General features: G+C 32.9%; 1 protein-coding gene across 1 annotated transcript; it reads left to right on the forward strand.

Annotated features, from left to right (window-relative positions):
* The first annotated feature begins 1,437 nt into the window (after positions 1 to 1,437).
* Positions 1,438 to 13,645, forward strand: LOC115972982 (putative leucine-rich repeat receptor-like serine/threonine-protein kinase At2g19230). The gene is made up of 13 exons (XM_031093195.1): positions 1,438 to 1,561; positions 6,208 to 6,739; positions 7,199 to 7,674; positions 8,821 to 8,953; positions 9,348 to 9,419; positions 9,736 to 9,807; positions 9,896 to 9,976; positions 10,254 to 10,411; positions 11,243 to 11,448; positions 11,573 to 11,699; positions 12,343 to 12,405; positions 12,509 to 12,698; positions 13,162 to 13,645. Exons 1-13 carry the CDS (start codon positions 1,438 to 1,440, stop codon positions 13,592 to 13,594), a joined length of 2,667 nt encoding a protein of 888 aa, XP_030949055.1. The 3' UTR covers positions 13,595 to 13,645.
* The last annotated feature ends 4,894 nt before the right edge of the window (positions 13,646 to 18,539 follow it).

The raw sequence follows: 18,539 nt of genomic DNA on the forward strand, positions 1-18,539 counted from the left end.
ATTCACAATTGGGCATGCTCTATAGCAAATATAAACAAGTAAAGGTTTTTTTTTTAAATAATTAAAATAAAGGGAAAAATTAACTTTAACTCTATACTTTAAAAAGTAACAAATTAATTTCAATCCATTTAAGTAGAATGACATTGTCTTGGAGTTTAATATATACTGAGGTTTTAATTTATTACCTTTTTGAAATTTCAAAGTTTTAATGTGTTAACAAATTAAATCGTGTAGTTTTTAAACTAACGGGTTAGTTTAAAAACCAAGGGAGTCAATTCCGTACCGTACCGGCCGGTATATACTGTACCGGCAAGCAAACCAGTACATATAACCCCCTGTTTCGTACCGGAAAAAATACCGGCCGTACCAGCCATGTACCAGCCGTATCAGCCAATTTCGGGTAATACTGGTCGGTACAGAAAAAAGTTTTTTTTTTTTTTTTTTTTTTTTTAAGTTTTGTAATTTTTGAATTTTTGTTATTTTTGAATTTTTGTTAGGGCAAAATTGTAACTTATTTGCATTAACTTATTAGTATTATTTGTTTTCTTAGTATGCAATGGTAACTTTTAAGCTTTCTATTTTTTATATTATGTTTTTTTTTTTTAATTGATACTAAAACTACAAGATATAATTTGTTAGGTCACTAAATTTGTTACATACGTTAGGATATTCTTTTGAGTCTCCACATGGTGGGTTGGAAGGGAAACTCTATCCTTTTTTCTTTTTATGAGAATGTTGCAACTATATTGAAACAGAGATAAAACCAATATATCATAAACTAAAGCAAACTCAACCATACTTGAATTTTCCTCTATCCAAGTTACATATGATATGAAACAATATTTTTGGAAACTCTATCCTTTAATAGTAGTGGTAACCTTTCTTTCTTTCTTTCTTTTCTCCTTCTTCTTTTTTTTTTTTTTTTTTTTTTTTTTTTTTTTTTTTTGTGTGTGTGTGTGTGTTGAGAATCTTAATAGTAGTGATAACTGATAAAAAAGAATGAGTCAAATTTTGGAGAAATTATAGAGTCCTCTGGTGGACCACGTCACTTGTCCACCATTCCACTAAAAAACTTTCACTTGTTTAAAATTGCTGAGTCAGTAATTAATTTCTGTTTAAAAAATTTTTCTAACTAACAATTTTAAATAAATGGAAGTTTTTTAATGAAATGGTAGACCGCATCACTTGTTCACCATGTGGATCTTATAATTTCTCCAAATTTTGGCTTCACAGTGAGACATGTGATGCTCATATATGTCAATGCGGTCTTATTTTACTGCTCACTCTTCTAAATAAACGAGATTCTCTCTTTCTCTCTCTGTCTCTCTCTCTCCCTATATATATATATATAGCACTCTGCAGCCTTAAAGGATCTCTCATTCTCGTCTATATAACATATATACTAGCATGAACAAAAATTTGCTGCGAAAGACCAAAATGAATGGCGCATCAAATCTAAAAGCACGGCTCCTCTTTGTTTTAGCCATAACTTTTCTTGGCAACTCAAGGCTAGCTGCAGGAACTAATCAGAACGCTGGAAGAAAACTTGATGAAATTCCCGGTAAGTACTTCTTCATACCAATCTTTCTTTCGTGTGCTTGCCAAGTTGTTGTGCATATATGCATGCTTTCTTGGACTTTTAGTCTCTTACAATGGAACGAGTAATTCATGGGGACTATTTGTAATAGAGAAGTTTGCAGTGCTTTTATAGTGAATACAGCCTTCCTTTTCCTCGAGCTTTGTTCTTCTTAGAAGTTGTATTCCTAAATCATATGATCAAAATTACTCCACTTCTTAGACAAGCTTATAAACTTACCATTTCATGTATAATAAGAAAATTTTATATAAGAAAGCATCCTAGTTCATAAGAAAATGCCAAGAGCTATAAATGAATCAAGCTGCTCATAAACATTTCGAGATTGGCTTCATAAAATGCTTGTTTATATGTTTCTCAAAAAAAAAAAAAAATGTTTGTTCATAATAAGCCAAGTATAAGCCCTAGTTTTAAACTTGTTTAATAAACAAGCCGAGTCCAAATAAAAAAAATAAAAAAAAATTGATCAAGAACAAGCTTGTGAATCATGGGACTTAATATAAAAAAAAAAAAAGTCCAGGCTTGTTCATAGACTTGGTAATATGTTTGATGAATAAACTCATATCTTACTAAGTCTTTAATTAATCAATCGGCAGTTTGGACTACTCATTCAAACCAAATAGACTTGATAATATGTTTACTATGGGCTTGATAATGCACTTATGTTGGATCTCAAGTTTAAAAGCTTTGAGCTCAAGTTTGGTTTGATTAATTATTCAAGTTGAGGCTATCTATTATTTCTTATTATTGAATGAACTTGCAAGGTGAATTTGATAAATTAGATTCTATTGCTCTTATTCTTTATATGTTGTTTTATATATTCTTTATCACATAACTTTATATTATATATAGTATTTATGTTATTTTGTTAATTTTGAATTTCTAGTAGAACATACCCACACACACACACACACACACATATATATATATATATATATTCAATATCAAATAAGATTTGATATTCCCATCCAAAAAAAAAAAAAAGATTTGATACTAACTAAAAAAAATATACAATAAAAAATTTAGATGAAAACCTCAAAAATTTATTTTAAAAAAATTATTACAAAGAATTAGATGATAATGAAATAATACCACAAAAAGTTAACAATGAAAATAATTGTAATGATATTCAAATATGTAAAATAAAAATTCTTGTAATATTAAAAAAAAAAAACCAAATTCTTTTATGAATGGATATTGTGGGGCCCAAATAATTTATGGGCCAGGCCCATTTACCCGTGAGGAGGCTAAAGGCCCAAACCGAGGAGGGCTATGGCCCAAGCTCGACAAAATAGCCTTGGGATTCAGCCGAGGACAGTTCAGTCCTCGGCAGACCCAAAGTCCCACCGGAAAGAGGGGTAAAAACGGTATAGGACTAAAACTTGGAAAAAAAAATCTAAAATATCCAGGGAAAGCTGCCCTTACTACTATTCAATACTCTGAACCTGACAGAGCCGCATTCTTTGGCTTTTACAACCACCCCCAATGACTTTGGGTATGGGCTGATGGGACAAGTATCAGTCTTGGAAAGGTTGACCCTATACGTGGACGAAGGACAATGAACGCAGGCAGATATAAAAGGAAAAATAAGTAACCTAGAGAAGGGGCTGGGAAAAAATGGCCAAAAACCAGAGCCTCCCAGCCCACCTCCAGGAGAAAGATTCCAGGGGTGAAGAAAACTTAACCACGCATGAACACCACGAAAAACCCACCACCTGGTGACCAAAGCCTAGCCTTTCAAACCCACGCTCTACAAATGATATTGTTTGGGCCTTTTTACGTGCGAACCCAACACTGTTACGGTTCGTTACGAATCGTGTCCTTACAGATATATCACTCATATAATTTTACTGGTAATACATGTTTTAGTTTTGGTTATCCTACAATGGATCGATATGAATTAGCCATATCATTGATGGAAAATGAGATGTTAGCAAATTCTAAATACAAAAACTTAATTAATAATTTTGCATCTCAAGAAGCATGAAATATTTAAATACTATATTGAGGTGAAAAATTACAACTTAAATAAATAAAAAATGCCCTATTCAAAGTTGTCGCCTTAAACCTCAAATTGATTGAGTCAGCCATATATCTCAACAGGTAGTGGAATAAGTTGTGTCCAAAACAAAATTGAAAAGAAAATTAATCATGAAAAAGAAAGATTTTTTAATTTTAATAAAGTGATTCAAACAATGAGTGTCAATTCGTTTAAAAAAAAAAAAAACAAAGAGTGTTAGTTTAGTACTTGAATTTTTAAACTGAACAATTAATCTCCTATATATTAAAATTATCACAGTTCACATTTTAGTACTACCTCAGTCCTAATTTATTTGTCCTCTATTCCATTTTGGGATGTCCCAAAATATTGTCCTATTTCTAAAAATAAAAATTATTAGTTGACTAATGTTCCTATTATACCTTTACTTTATTTTCAAAATTATTTGAAAAGAAAACTAACTAGTATTTAAAAAAATCAATTTAATTGGGGAATAACTCTTTTTTTAAAAGCTGATAAATTTATTTAAAGATAGTTTTGTAAACTTGTACATTTTTATAAGGCAGACAAAATAATAAATGATGTTCTCTCAAAAAGTTTGACTTTTCAAACAGAACAAATAAATTGGAACAGAGAGAGTATTATTTTTCATTAAGTCTAATGGATTTGATCACGTAACTTAATCATTAAAAGTTGTTCGTCACATAATTAATAATTTAAAATGACAATTTAAATTGTAGCTAGTATCTTATTACAAATAATTCCAACAACATCACGAGAAAAAGAGGCATTCACCTATTAAAGAGATGGTGTGATTTGATTTTTTATCTATTTATTGCTATCAGCCTTCCTAAAAAAAATTTTAATGCCACTAATATCGTATGTAAATAATATTAAATCCTTGTATTTTTGAAAAGGAAAATACTAAAGTTACAAACTATTTTACAATTGTTTTTTTACAAAATACTAATATGTTGAATGATTATTAATAAGTAAAAAAGTAATGTTAGTGGTAGGCTCAAAGGAGAATCAGTAAGAATTTGCCAATTTAGAGCATCTCCAATGGCTTCTTTAAAGCCAATTTTAGAGAGAAAACACCCCAAAAACTCACTCTAAACAGCTTCTCCATCTCCATTTTTAAAATTAGAATTACTACAGCGCTTCTCTACAAGTAAAGAACACTGTAGCATTTACTATTCACACTTCAAACATTTTTAACTATTATAATAATTAGCTATTGAATAAAAAAATATTAGAAGACATGTAGTTGTTAAAAAAATAATAAATAGTAAATAAAGAATGAATGAAAAAATAATATTTAAATAAGATGGAAAAAAAATAGAAAATCTGTTGAAAAACGTATTTGAAAAAGTAGGTAGGTAAAAACTAAATATCACTATTTACTGTCTAAACCGTACAAAAATTTAGATAAAGATATTCTTAGCATTACTAGGAAAGGAAAATATTTATAAAAGAAAAAAGAAAAAAAAAAAAGAGATTTGATTTGTCAATTTAGTTATTATTTTACTCGTATGTCAAAGTCAATGATCTAATCTTTCCGACACTTCTTAGAAATCTTGTCAAAACAAACATTTCTAAGAAACCCTTTAAAGATCTTGCACGATCCCATACGTAACGTAGCGTTTTTAGCGTGTGTTTGACAAAAATTATTTTTATTAATTTATTTTATTATACAACTTATTTTTGTTATTATTTATAGGTTTCACTGTACTTTTTGGTACTATTTATGGGTCCTATTATATTATTTTAATTAACTTTTACCTTTATCTACAATATTTTCAATAAAAAATTTTCAATTTCAACAAAATAAGTAAATTCTAAGGAGACCCTTAGTGTAATGGAAAAATATTGCATATTCCGAAGTGTTCTGAATATTTATGACTTTGACCAACTAAAGTCGGCTTTATCTGAATCAAAAAGTCATCTTTTATAGCTTCATAAATAAAAAAAATAAAAAAAATAGTCATCTTTTATCAATTTTTTCAAACATGTTTACAATGTTCAGAATATAGCTTCCTATGTGCATGTTCCATTCATCATTTTTTTTTCTTGGTCCTTACTCCCTATTGCCTCACCTTTTTCAAGTTGCTCAAGCTTTAAACAACTTGTCTGTTGAATTGTACTGTATCTGCGACCAGATAGTCACTGGTATTGGTCCTCAATTAGTGTAAATTATTACACACAAGGAGGCCATTTAGAAAGTTGTACTTCTTCATGAATAATTTTTTTACTTGTCTAATAGCTTTTAATTAGTAAACACTTCATTCATTTTTTATAAAAGGATTAACATCTAAATTATCTGAAACTTTAAAATTTAAAGTTTAAATGAAACAAAAACCTACGGTTTAGCTTTAACATACTGTTTTGTATTAGCATGGGAGTTCACAAGGTAACAAAAAGGTTGTTGTTAAATCAACGGACTCAACGATGTTTGGAGCTTAAGCTGTTTGATAATCTGTGTCTTAGGAATTTTGGTGCCAGTTTTAACGCTGAAAAACATGGGGTCTGCTGAAACTCATATGGAATCATATTTGAGGAGACCATAATGATTGCTTGTGTGTAATTCTCTCTTTTCTTTTTGCAAAATTTCAAGGTTTCATTAGCATTGACTGTGGTGGCGATGAAGATTACACTGACAAGGAAACCGGAATTCCTTACAAGTCAGATAAAGAATTAATAGATACTGGAATAGTTAACACAATACCCGCTGATTCATCCACAAATCTTGCACAGTATCTAAAGAACCTGAGAAGTTTTCCTCAAGGAAAAAGGAATTGTTACACCCTGAGACCAGAGCAAGGAAAAAACAATAATTATATGATCAGGGCAAGATTCTTTTATGGGAATTACGATGGCAAAAACCAGGCCCCTACATTTGATCTACATATCGGGGTTAATTTTTGGATAACAGTGGATATAGAAGAAGAAGGATCTTATTCTGTCATTTATGTTCCCTTGACCGATTACATAGATGTATGTCTAGTGAACACCGGCAATGGGATACCCTACATCTCAGCACTGGAACTACGGCTTTTGGACAATTCCATTTATCATACAGCAGGTGGGGCACTTACAAACCCAAAGCGATATGACATTGGCAGAGAAAGTGATCAATCAGGAGTCAGGTGAATTAGTTATACTTTCATGAGCTAAAAATAAATTTGTCAAACCACATCATGGATCTCATATTTGCATCATATTCATTTTAGTTTTCTTTCTACAACAGAATTGATGTCTATCACTGAATATTCATCTTCAATGGTATGGCTAGAACTTATTCAGTTTCATATGGAGAAATAATGGCATGCCCTTCATTTTATAATATCTCTGACATCACTCATGATTATCATCTTTACTGCTATATGTTCTAAAACTTAATATGATAAAAAAAACAAGCTCACCATCCGGCTGCATGCAATTAATTTTTTCCATGCCAACAGTATTTCTAAGTTTCTGGCTACCTTTATTTATTTTTATGTGGATCAATTTTAAATGCTCTTGAATGCCTACTAGTATAGTGGTATGTCAGGTTGTTGCGGTATTATTTTGTTCCAACACAATCTGAAAAAACTTCTCCCAATTAGGTATCCTGATGATGTCTATGATCGCTACTGGATTCCTGAACTAGATGATGATTGGGTTCAAGTCACCACAAGCTCGACCATAAATTCCCAGAATGCTAACAACATACCTGATATAGTGTTAAGGACTGCTGCCCAATCACAGAATGCTAGCATTCCCTTGAACTTCTCCTGGAGTCCACCAGATTCTCTTTCAAAATGTTATGTTTACTTTCACTTTGCTGAGATTGAGAAGCTTGAAGCTGGCCAGCAGAGGGAATTGACAATTAATTTGAATGGCCAGCACTACCTAACAGAGTCTATTAAACTTGATTATCTAAATCCAATAACCGTAGTACAAACTGATCATCCTAGTAGTGGGGAGCTGCTTAACTTTTCAATAACTGCAGCTGAGGGAACTAAGCTTCCTCCAATCCTCAATGCTGTTGAGTTTTTTGAGTTAAAAGAGCTCCCAAATAAACCTACTGCCATAGATGACGGTATGTTTTCCTCTCTTTTCTATCTTCCTTGCAAGTATTATGCTCAGTTTGCTGCCAACTTACATGAATAAGAGATACTTCAACTGCTTATACAAAAGACTTTAGAATATTAGTGACAGTCCTGTCAATTATAAGAAGAGGGGGCCTTTTCTAATTAGAACATGCTAAGCTATAAAAGCAACAATTGTTTCTAAGATTAGGAAGGCTCGATATATACCTGTGTTCCATAAAGAAGAGTTTGCAAGATGAGCCTTTGTTTGTTGCCAAAATAGAAAATGAACAATTTTACACTGTTTATTTTGATGAATACATTTCTATAAAATGAGTAATTTTTCAAAAAGAATTTTCTGAAAAATTATCCTATTTTCCTATGTTTGGTAATGACCTTAAAATGAGCTGAAAAATGTTTTTTTGGTGTTTGGTATGCGCAAAACATTATTAACATTTCTTATATAATTCAAAGCGTTAAAAACATGCATATTGTGTAAACCAACTGATGAAATCAAAATAAATTGAAAAACCAAGTATGAATTTGGTTTTCCAACTAAATTTTGGGAAAAGGCTTGCAATATAAATTTATGCCTACACCTACGCAACTCTATTAATAAATTAGATACTATCATAATTAATTGTCCAGTATTATTTTTGTAGACTCTCTATTTGTTATTCAAATTTATAGCCATAGGTGTTATTGATGATCTTCATCTTCAACCAAAATTTCATTTTCAATTTATATTTGACATATAAATTTATGCATACACCCACACAGCTCTTGGGTATGAGACAAGTTAATTGTAGATATCTATCATTGGGATTTTTTTATATTAAAATCTATCATCAGAATATGAATCATTAATTAACTGCAAAAGAAATCTTCAAGTTATTTCAAAATTTTGATGAAATGACGTGGTATCATGGGTTGCATTGTTATCAGTCACCATAGAATTTGCAATTGTTGATAGTTTGCTTTGAACACCACCAAACAAGGAAGATTTCTTCAACTGCTACAAATTTTGGATCTGATTGTCACGTTACAATCTTTTCATATTTCTGTTTCATTTTGTATTTATAATTCACATGCCTCTCTCTACCACTTTTTTCTTGAATGATCATCTATGAATTCTTTTTTTCCATTAAAAACAATAGTTGAAGCTATCATGGAAACCAAGGAACGGTACAGAGTGACTAAAAACTGGCAAGGTGATCCATGTGTCCCAAGGGAATTCTCATGGGATGGTTTGAACTGCAGTAACAACAATCCTCCAAGGATCATCTCACTGTAAGTACACGTCCAAAACATCAAAACTTGCATTGTAGTTTGCTGTGAAATTTCAATCAAAATATCATCTAATGGGAAAAAATCCTCATTAACTTGGAATTGGAGGCATCACTTAAAATGGATCCTCATTTTAATTGAGAAGAAAATGTGATGTATCATTATAGGAAATTGGACAATGGAACATCCTCCTTTCATATGCAATCAAGGAGGAGGAAAAAAAAAGTTTTGCCATGCTTTCTGATATTTAACTGAATGTATTTTCATATTGACATTCAAATACATAGTGCCCCCGGTGGTGGGTGTCTACTAATTGCATGGGAATAATTTTGTTAAAATTGCAAGTTATTTTTCAAACAATGGCAACAGCTCTTCCTTCTTTCATAATGACAAGCAGGAACTTGAGCTCAAGCAATTTGACAGGGGTGATTTCAACTTCATTTGCCAATCTGAAAGAACTGCAGTCCTTGTGAGTCTTCATTTTAATTGTTATTGATGTGTAGCATTCAGTAACTATACAATAATGCTAGCTGGACATTGGCTGGTCCAGCAACACCATCTGCCAGCTTGAGATTACCAATTGGCTGATGATGGATGATGGATCCCATAATTTCCAAAGGTGTTAATGCTTGAAGGGTGTATTTTTGGGATTTGATCCCAAGAATTTTCACTTAGTATTACATGTAAAAAAAAATTGAATATCAAGTTTTCATAAACATAAAACAATTATTTTGCTTAACATATATGGATATGTTTACTCAAAATCTTCCTAATTCCTGTTTCAGGGATTTGTCATACAATGACTTAATGGGGTCACTGCCAGAATTTTTGGCACAGCTGTGGAATTTGAACACCCTGTAAGTTGTTCTTTGATCTTTAGTATTTTTGAAATTTACTTTTGAGGGAAAGGAAATTGAGGTGATCTACATAACACTATGTTTGCAGTGATTTAAGTGGGAACAAGCTGACAGGTTCTGTTCCTGAGGTTCTTCTGAAAATGTCTGGTGATGGGAAATTGATCTTGAGGTTAGCTTATCTTCCATCCTCCAATATTTCACTTTCTTCATAATTCTGGTTTCATTTTTTCATTTTCTTTTGTTTTTTTCTTGTTTTTCTATCTTTTCCCTCTTATATGTGGTTTCTGTACATGCCAAATACTAGAAGTTATGTTTACTTGTTCACTGATTCGTAAATAAAATTTCTTTTATATTTTTTATGTTAATCTGTATTTCATGATGACAACACCATCTATGTTTAATTACGTTCTTACCATGGAATACTAACTTGATGCACTTTATGCAAGTGTCAGCGAAAATCCCGATCTTTGTCCATCAGATCCATGCAAAAGAAAGAAGAAAAAGCTGTTTGTTATTCCAGTTGTTGTATCATCAATAGCAGCAGTCCTGGTCCTTCTGTTCATCTTTAGTGCTCTAGCTATCTATAGAAGGAAAAAACATGGAGGTAGCTCTCTCTGTATTTTCTACTTCTGTAATTGTCATCACAGTTCAGTGAGGTGAGGTTTTTTTACAAGAGATGTGGCATCCAATCCTAGGTAGTCCTATTTTTCCTGTGGTACACCCAAGCCTTAATGAAAATTTTGAAAATAAATTATAGCAAAAACTAATTGTTTTTCACTAGAGGCCATTGTGACTGAGCACATGATCATGACAGCAAATTATGCAGTTGATTGACAAATGAATGCATCCAGGGACCACTTCAACATGTAAACGAGTGGTAAATGCACTCATTCTCTGCAATAATAATTACGTATTTGGGATGAAATAGCCCTTTTCCTTGGTCCTTACAAGGTGGATTTGGTTACACTATCCCGAGAGTTTATTTGCATCCCATGTCTAGAAGACTTTGGATTTAATCCTAGTAACAAGTCTGTTTGAGATGACCTAGATTCAAGGACACAAACATGAGAGAGTTAGAACATAAACTCTGCATATTCCTACACAACCCAATTTTTTTTAATATAATTGTTTTATTAGAATTATAGTAAAATGATTAAATTCACCATTTTGTAAGAGCTTAAGCTTTTTGAAGAATCGGTAATTTAACATGGTATTAGAGTAGGAAATCTTGGGTTTGATCCCTGACTTACTCTACCTCCCATTTAAAATGTTAAAAATCCCACTTATTCCACGTGTTGGGTCTCACTTATTTAGGGGGAGTGTTAAAATTATGGTTAAATGATTAAATCCACAATTTCCTAACAACTTAAGCTTTTGAAAGAATCAGTAATTTAACATGTACATGTTACAATTATGAAAGTATTCCTTCCTATAGGTATGGTTACCAAATCCATTATCAAATCACAAAATCAACAGTATAGCTACACTGAGGTTGTGAGCATAACTAATAACTTCAAAACCATCATTGGGGAAGGAGGATTTGGAAAAGTGTACCTTGGAAAACTGAAAGATGAAACTCAAGTTGCTGTTAAGTTCCTCTCTACTTCATCATACCAAGGCTATAAGGAATTTCGAGCAGAGGTTAGGTGCTTCTGGTCTTTCAGTTAGTTTGAAAAATTTATTTTAAATTGAAGCTGTGATGACACAAACATGCAGCTAAAAGATTTTCATTCAACTAAATGGAATCACTGATTTTGAAATACAGGCACAACTCTTAATGATAGTTCATCATAGAAACTTGGTTTCTCTTGTTGGATACTGTGATGAGGGTGAAAAGAAGGCACTCATATATGAGTACATGGCTAATGGAAATCTGCACCAACATTTATCAGGTATTTACCTTTTAACATTTGTGCTTAAATGCTCTTCATCCTATGACTTACTATAAGTTACCTTTGTCAAACTAAAAGCATGATTTAGTATGGGGTAAGACTGGATAGATATCTGTAACTGCACTTGATAGGCTTCTAGTAAGAGCAAGCCCACTAACACTGCTCATACCAAATGTGTGTCAAGTCATTTCCTGCAGGCAGTCCCATTTTGCTTGCTCTTATTAACACTTGATGCGAATGCTCTTCTCATAAAACAAAATAACCATCGCCACGAGACTGCAACATTCTTTTCCCTTAAGTGATGCCCCTTTGGTACTATCTAAACATATTAGCATGTGGGGAGGGAGTAAAAAGGTAATAAAAAATGATGAAAAGCATGAGAACTATACAGGGGTCCAGCTAAGCTTTTCACGATACAACTATTCAAAACATCATACCAAATTAAAACAAACCAAAAAAGGGGATGGATGAGGTACCAACTCGCCAATCTAAGCTTCATATGATTGAAGTATTGGTGCTGCTATTTTGTACAATTAGGATTATGAATGTGTATGTTTTTTGAACGCTTGCATGATTGTAAAACCAGAGAAATTTTCAATAACAACCCAGCTGAAAGAGATAAATTTATATGTTTTGGCTGCAGTTACAAACACAAATGTCTTAACTTGGAATGAGAGACTTCATATTGCAGTGGATGCGGCACATGGTTTGCAAACAAATCAAATACATGATTATTCATATTCAATATTTTTGGATTCGACTTTTTTTTAATTGAATGAGTTGACAATGGTTTTCTGGTGGTGTTGCAGGGTTGGAGTATCTACACGATGGTTGCAAGCCACCTATAATCCATAGAGATTTGAAACCTTCCAACATTTTATTAAATGAACACATGCAAGCCAAGTTAGCTGATTTTGGGCTATCTAGAGCTTTTGCAACTGAAAGTGACTCGCATGTGTCAACTCGTCCAGCTGGCACATTGGGATACGTTGATCCTGAGTAAGTATTTAGACCTAACAATTTGAACAGTAGAGTTAAAATGTATTTAAGTATCATGTACATATGCTCTAATGGAATTTGCAACAATAAGTTCGTTATCTTAAAATTTTCCACAACTTGGAATTTTCTATTCCACTACTTCAATTTACAACACAATAAATTTTTAAGTTCCTAGTCCAAAATCTGTAAAATTTACAACTTTCTCTCAATTGCAAAAAAAAAAAAAAAAAAAAAATTTATGTTTTTACAAGAACACATCATTCTAATTTGGATGGACATATCACTTTTTTAACTAGGGGGAGTTGTCCGAAGCATCTGGATGCCAACAGCTATTACTTAGGGTTCAAGTAATCAATCAATTAGTGATTTGTGCAAATAGGATATAATGAAAGTACTAACCAGCAACATTAAATCATGTGATGAGTTTCTTGTAATGATCTAATTGCTTGTGTTTTACATATAGATTTCAAGCATCTGGAAACTTCAATAAGAAAAGTGATGTCTATAGCTTTGGGATTATTTTGTTTGAGCTAATCACTGGCCGCCCTGCTATAGTAAGAGGCCCTATGAGAAACAATCACATACTTGATTGGGTTAATCCTTTGACTGAAAGGGGGGATGTTCAGAACATTGTGGATCCAAGATTAGAAGGAGAATTCAATACTAATTCTGCCTGGAAAGCTATAGAGATAGCCATGTCATGCATACCATCATTAGCTATCCAAAGGCCAAACATGAATCATGTGTTGTCAGAACTGAAGGAATGTTTAGCTCTGGAGATGACTTGTGGAAGTAGTCAAAGGATGGTAACTGAGGGCAATAAAAAAACTCCAAGCATTCCATTCAAAATGACCCATTTGGAGTATGAATCAAATATTTTTCCCTATGCTAGGTAGTAATTAAACAAAAGAAGTGTGATTATTGTCTCTTGTATAATATGTAACAAGTTTCTATGACATTAGTATTTTAAGAACTTTTTCTTTTTTAATAGTTTGATTGTTGGGAGAAGGAATTTGAACATTGGGTGTCTTTATTGAAAACACTAGAAAGTTCCAATTAAGTTATAAAACTATTGGCATGTTTTACAAACTTTTTATATCCTTGTTTCATGTTTGTGTTTTATAATGTATGTATTTTTTTTTTTGATATGTATAATATATGTATTGATATAACTTTCTAATTCACAAGTAAATTATAATATGCATAATTTGTATTTTTTTTCTTTCATAATTTGTATTTTGAATGTGTTTAACATTTTTTTCCTTTTTTAAGAAACATTAATTTAATGATAACTGAGTACCTTGGAATAGTTATAGAAAATGCACTAGAATATATGACCACTACAATGTCTCTAAATGTCGGGACATATTATGTCGCAGTCAAAGCCATCAGACCCTCTTGTTTTGGTGTATCACCAACTCATCAACATGCCACCAACAGTTACAACCTAGTAGCACAAACTGGCCCAAGAATTTTTATCCTAATAACTCTACCTGATCTCGCCCATAACTCGATTAATCTATGAAAGTTCAAAAACGTGTATAAACACCTTTGAACGTTTAGACCCCCAAATTACAACTTAACCAATTCAAGCAATATATCAAACAACTAGTGTGCGGAAACTTAACATATGCTATAATATGAAATTGGTAAAAACTATCTAAGCCAAAACAAAATATAATCCACAGCAGATAATAAAAAGACAAAGATAGAGAGGAAGGAAGATGCAAACACAAAGACAACACGCGATGTGTTATCGAAGAGGAAACCGAAGCCCTCGGCGTAAAACCTCTCCGCCGCCCTCCAAGCGGTAAACAATCCACTAGAAAATACAGTTGGAATACATGGACAACAATAGACCCTCCAAGCCTAATCTACCCAGTGCACCTAAGCCCTCCAAGCTTCTTGCTCCAACGAGGTTGCGCCGAACTTTTTTCTTTTCTAGCTTCCCGGATTCCGCTACTAGACCGTAGCATCAACCAATGAAGATTGGTTCCTTCCTAACTGCTTCCCAGAAATCCAAACAACTCTCTCACAGTAGAGATAATGGTGAGAATCAGGTTTGGTAAAATGCCTCTCAAGGATTTGACAATGGAGAGGAAGAGAGATGAGGAATTTGAAGAGACTCTAAGGTATAGATTGTGGGTGAATCAATCTTGTTTTTCTTTAGGGTTTCTCTCCCAAAATTCTCTCTGGAAGCTCTCTCACAATCGTGGGTAAAAGGAGTATTTATACTGGAGTGGGAGAGGAATGTGAAACGTTAGGTTTAACAAAACAGGGGTGGCTCGCGGCTTGACCTCGCGGCTTGACTAAGTCGCGAGATCCAGTCGCGAGATAACCGTATGGCCAGTTGTCCTGCTTTGTCCTGTAGTGCTCCAGCTTGCATGACTGTTCACCTTCCAGCATGCTTGGCACGTGTGCTGCGTCTGGCGGCTTGCAGTCGCGAGTCACCCGCGAGTCCCAGCCGCGAGTCTCTGTTTTCTTGCACACTCTTGAGCAATCTTCACTCTATCTCACTCACTACCCTTACATCAAACCCACCTAAATATAGGGTTACTAAATGCTGAATTACAAGCAAATTTGGCACGAAATAAAGCCAATTAGATGGTTGAATAAATTCAACCTTACAACCTAAACCAACATGTTTACTAGGTCTACTTGTAATTATTTGGTGTATATAGGACATGATTACTATACACGGTCAAGGGAATTGTCAAGTGGTCAAAAAGCTCTAAACATCCTCATTAGAAAAATAACACTCCGCCCCAAATGTTGGAGCAAATGGCGCACCCCTTTGAGATTTGTATAAATGTGACAGATAAGTCAATGCTTGAATTTCCTAACAAAATATTTTGTTTTTCAAAAAAAAAAAAAAAAAAAAAAAATCTTACCCAAATTATGGATGAAATGACATTCCTCCCTTCAAGTTTGTGTAAATGACACTTCACCCCTTGGAGGTTTGTACAAATAAAAAGAAATATTCTACTAGGGAAGTAACATTGTGAGAAGGCATGGAAAATTCTGTTGTATTTATAGAAAGTTAGAAACCTCACATGGAGAGTGTCATTTATACAAGAGCAGTGCTACAATCATAACAAGTTTTACTATATTAATTTACAAATTGATGTGTTACTAATCGTAAAGAAATAATTCAAATATTTAGTTGAGGTTGTTGAAACCCACCAATCAAATTCATTGTCACATTAGTTTGTAAATTTTATGTACTAAAACTTATAATACTTTTAGCATTTTCCTCTAAACAAAATGTATAGAGTAGCTTCATTTCAATATATAATTTAAGGGAGGTTGGTCAATTTACCTTTTTTTTTTATAATATTATTATATGGTGTAATGAATTTATTTATTGTGTATGTTGAAGAAGAAATTTCTAAATACAAAGAAATTTACAAATGATGAGATTTACATTCCCATCATTTATAAATTTCTTTGTTTAGTGGCAATCTTTGTAAAAAAATTTAAAATATGATAAATGTAAATTTGAAGTTTGGATATAATTGTAAAATTCTTCTCTATAATGTATACTATGTTGGTTGAATCAATTAAATAAGTAGTTTCCCCGGTGAAAATCAAAAACCCAGTTAGAATATCCCAATGATAAGTACATTTTTTTTTTTCATTAATACAAGTTCGTTTTTCGAAGCTCATCTTTGCTTAAGTTTGGAGATAAAAACAAACAAATATAATAATTAAAAGGTTGCAATAAGAAGAAGACATGAAACATGAATAAAGACGGGTAAAAGCGTAAGAGGGTAAATTAATTTTGTATGTTTTTAGACCTCTTAACACAAGTTGTTTAACCTAGTTATTTATCCAAGTGATTACTTAGATAAATTATTTAGTTCTAAGTTAACAAAATAATATCATATCATGCAAATAATGCAAAAATAAAAATAACACCACGATATGATGATCCAGGATAACCTAACTGGTAAAAAACCTAGGGAGAATTTAACTTAACTATCCTCAAGGTAAAAACAGATCTACTATGAAAGAATTGAAGTTTTACAATAAGACTTGGACCACTGACATCCTATTGCTACCTCCAGTAGAAAACTTACTACTATGACCATATGACAGCTCCGAGTCCACGAACTACTTCTTTCTTTGATCTGCAGCAACCACAAGTTCTCTTACGTGTGACTTTGAGACTCCACTCAAAGGTTTTAGATCGTCTTTAAAGTTCTTTATGCAGCAACTGAAGAGATCATGAAGTTCTTGAAGCGAATCTTGATCTTGATAACTCTATGTTTGTGTATGAAGGTAAACACCTCTAGATCTCACAAAAGATTCAACACACAACTCCTTAAAGACCTCTAAAATGTGGCTAGGGTTTTTCCTTTTATACTTGAAGTAAAACACTTAGCCCTACACGTCATATGAGCTTGTGCTGAATTGGAATTTCGGTAGAAAATTAAATCTGCACGAGCTTCAATCCATCAAGTCTAATTTTCGATTGATCAAGTCTTGCAGATTTTGACCAATAAATCTTGCAATCACTTGATTCCAATTTTATATTAAATCATACTTTGAGCATGCCTAGATCTAGACTCTATGTTTTGATCATGGTTTGCCAACATAAAACACATTAAAGTTCTAATACATTAGTTCCTAAAGTCTTAGAACCTAACAATCTCTCCCTTTGACAATCCGTGACAAAACACATTATAAAAAGTAAAATGCTCAAAGAAAAACAACCCAATCAATTAAAAAACCCTAATTACAATTCAACATAACCACTATCTATCAGTTGCCAAAGTAGACACCAGCCACGATTGAATTAACCTGTAAATTCCTGAAACACTAAACAAAAGCATAAACGCATGTGTGGAAAATACAAGTAAACCAAAATAAACTTCTTGATTTTACAAAACATAAAATAAAAAGACATATACCATGAATAACCTTATAATATAAATCAAAAACCTTATAATATAAATCAAAATCAATGTACCATAATCTGAAACAAGAAACATAAAAGCATAAAAACAATAAACACATAATGTGTCCCCTTAACATATAAAACCAATAAGTAAAATAAATACATCAAAACCAAAAATACATATCAAGTGTCTCCTAGATACAATCTAGCCAACAAAAATCTCTCCCCCTATCTCTATGTACTCCCCCTTTTTGTGACATATTGCCAAAGGGCAATCATGACTCATCGAAGGATGGAGCCAGTGGAGTAGAACCTCTAGCATTCTCCAAATTTGCCCATAAGGCCGCAACCTCATTGAGCAAATCTAACAAAAGCTGTCCATGCACCGCTTGAACGGTCATAACCGTATCCAACATGGTACGCATAGAAGAGGCATTAGATGTAGACGGTGGAGGATCCACGGCAGCTGTGGGGTCCACATAAGCCTCAGCAGAAGGATCACTTGAAGGAGGAGCTCGAGATGCATCACCTGTAGAAGACTTGACACGAGGGCATTTAGAGCTTGCTTTCAACTGAGCAGCCCTTTGCCTAAGGAAGGTGACACCTATAGGAGCTATGATACGTACAGGCTCAGACGTGGGGAAGTCATCTAAATCTATATCTAAAAGAATCTTATGAATAAAAAATGGAAAGAACAAACCATGGGATTTGGCACTACTCGTATGAACCTCAACAAGTGAACAAATGAAAAGGGTGAGAAACCTCATAGGAGCATAAGTGATGAGAGCATACAAGAATGCACATCTCTCAATAGGAATAGTATGGACATGTGAAATAGGCCAAAGACTATGACATGATATCCTAAAAACCAAATAATTGTGCTCAGTAAGCTCATGAGAGGTGACTCGAGGATCAGTACCCCAACTAATAGAAGTACCGAT

This window comes from Quercus lobata, unplaced genomic scaffold (assembly GCF_001633185.2).
Source record: "Quercus lobata isolate SW786 unplaced genomic scaffold, ValleyOak3.0 Primary Assembly Scq3eQI_1866, whole genome shotgun sequence".
In the NCBI taxonomy this organism is placed as follows: Eukaryota; Viridiplantae; Streptophyta; class Magnoliopsida; order Fagales; family Fagaceae; genus Quercus; species Quercus lobata.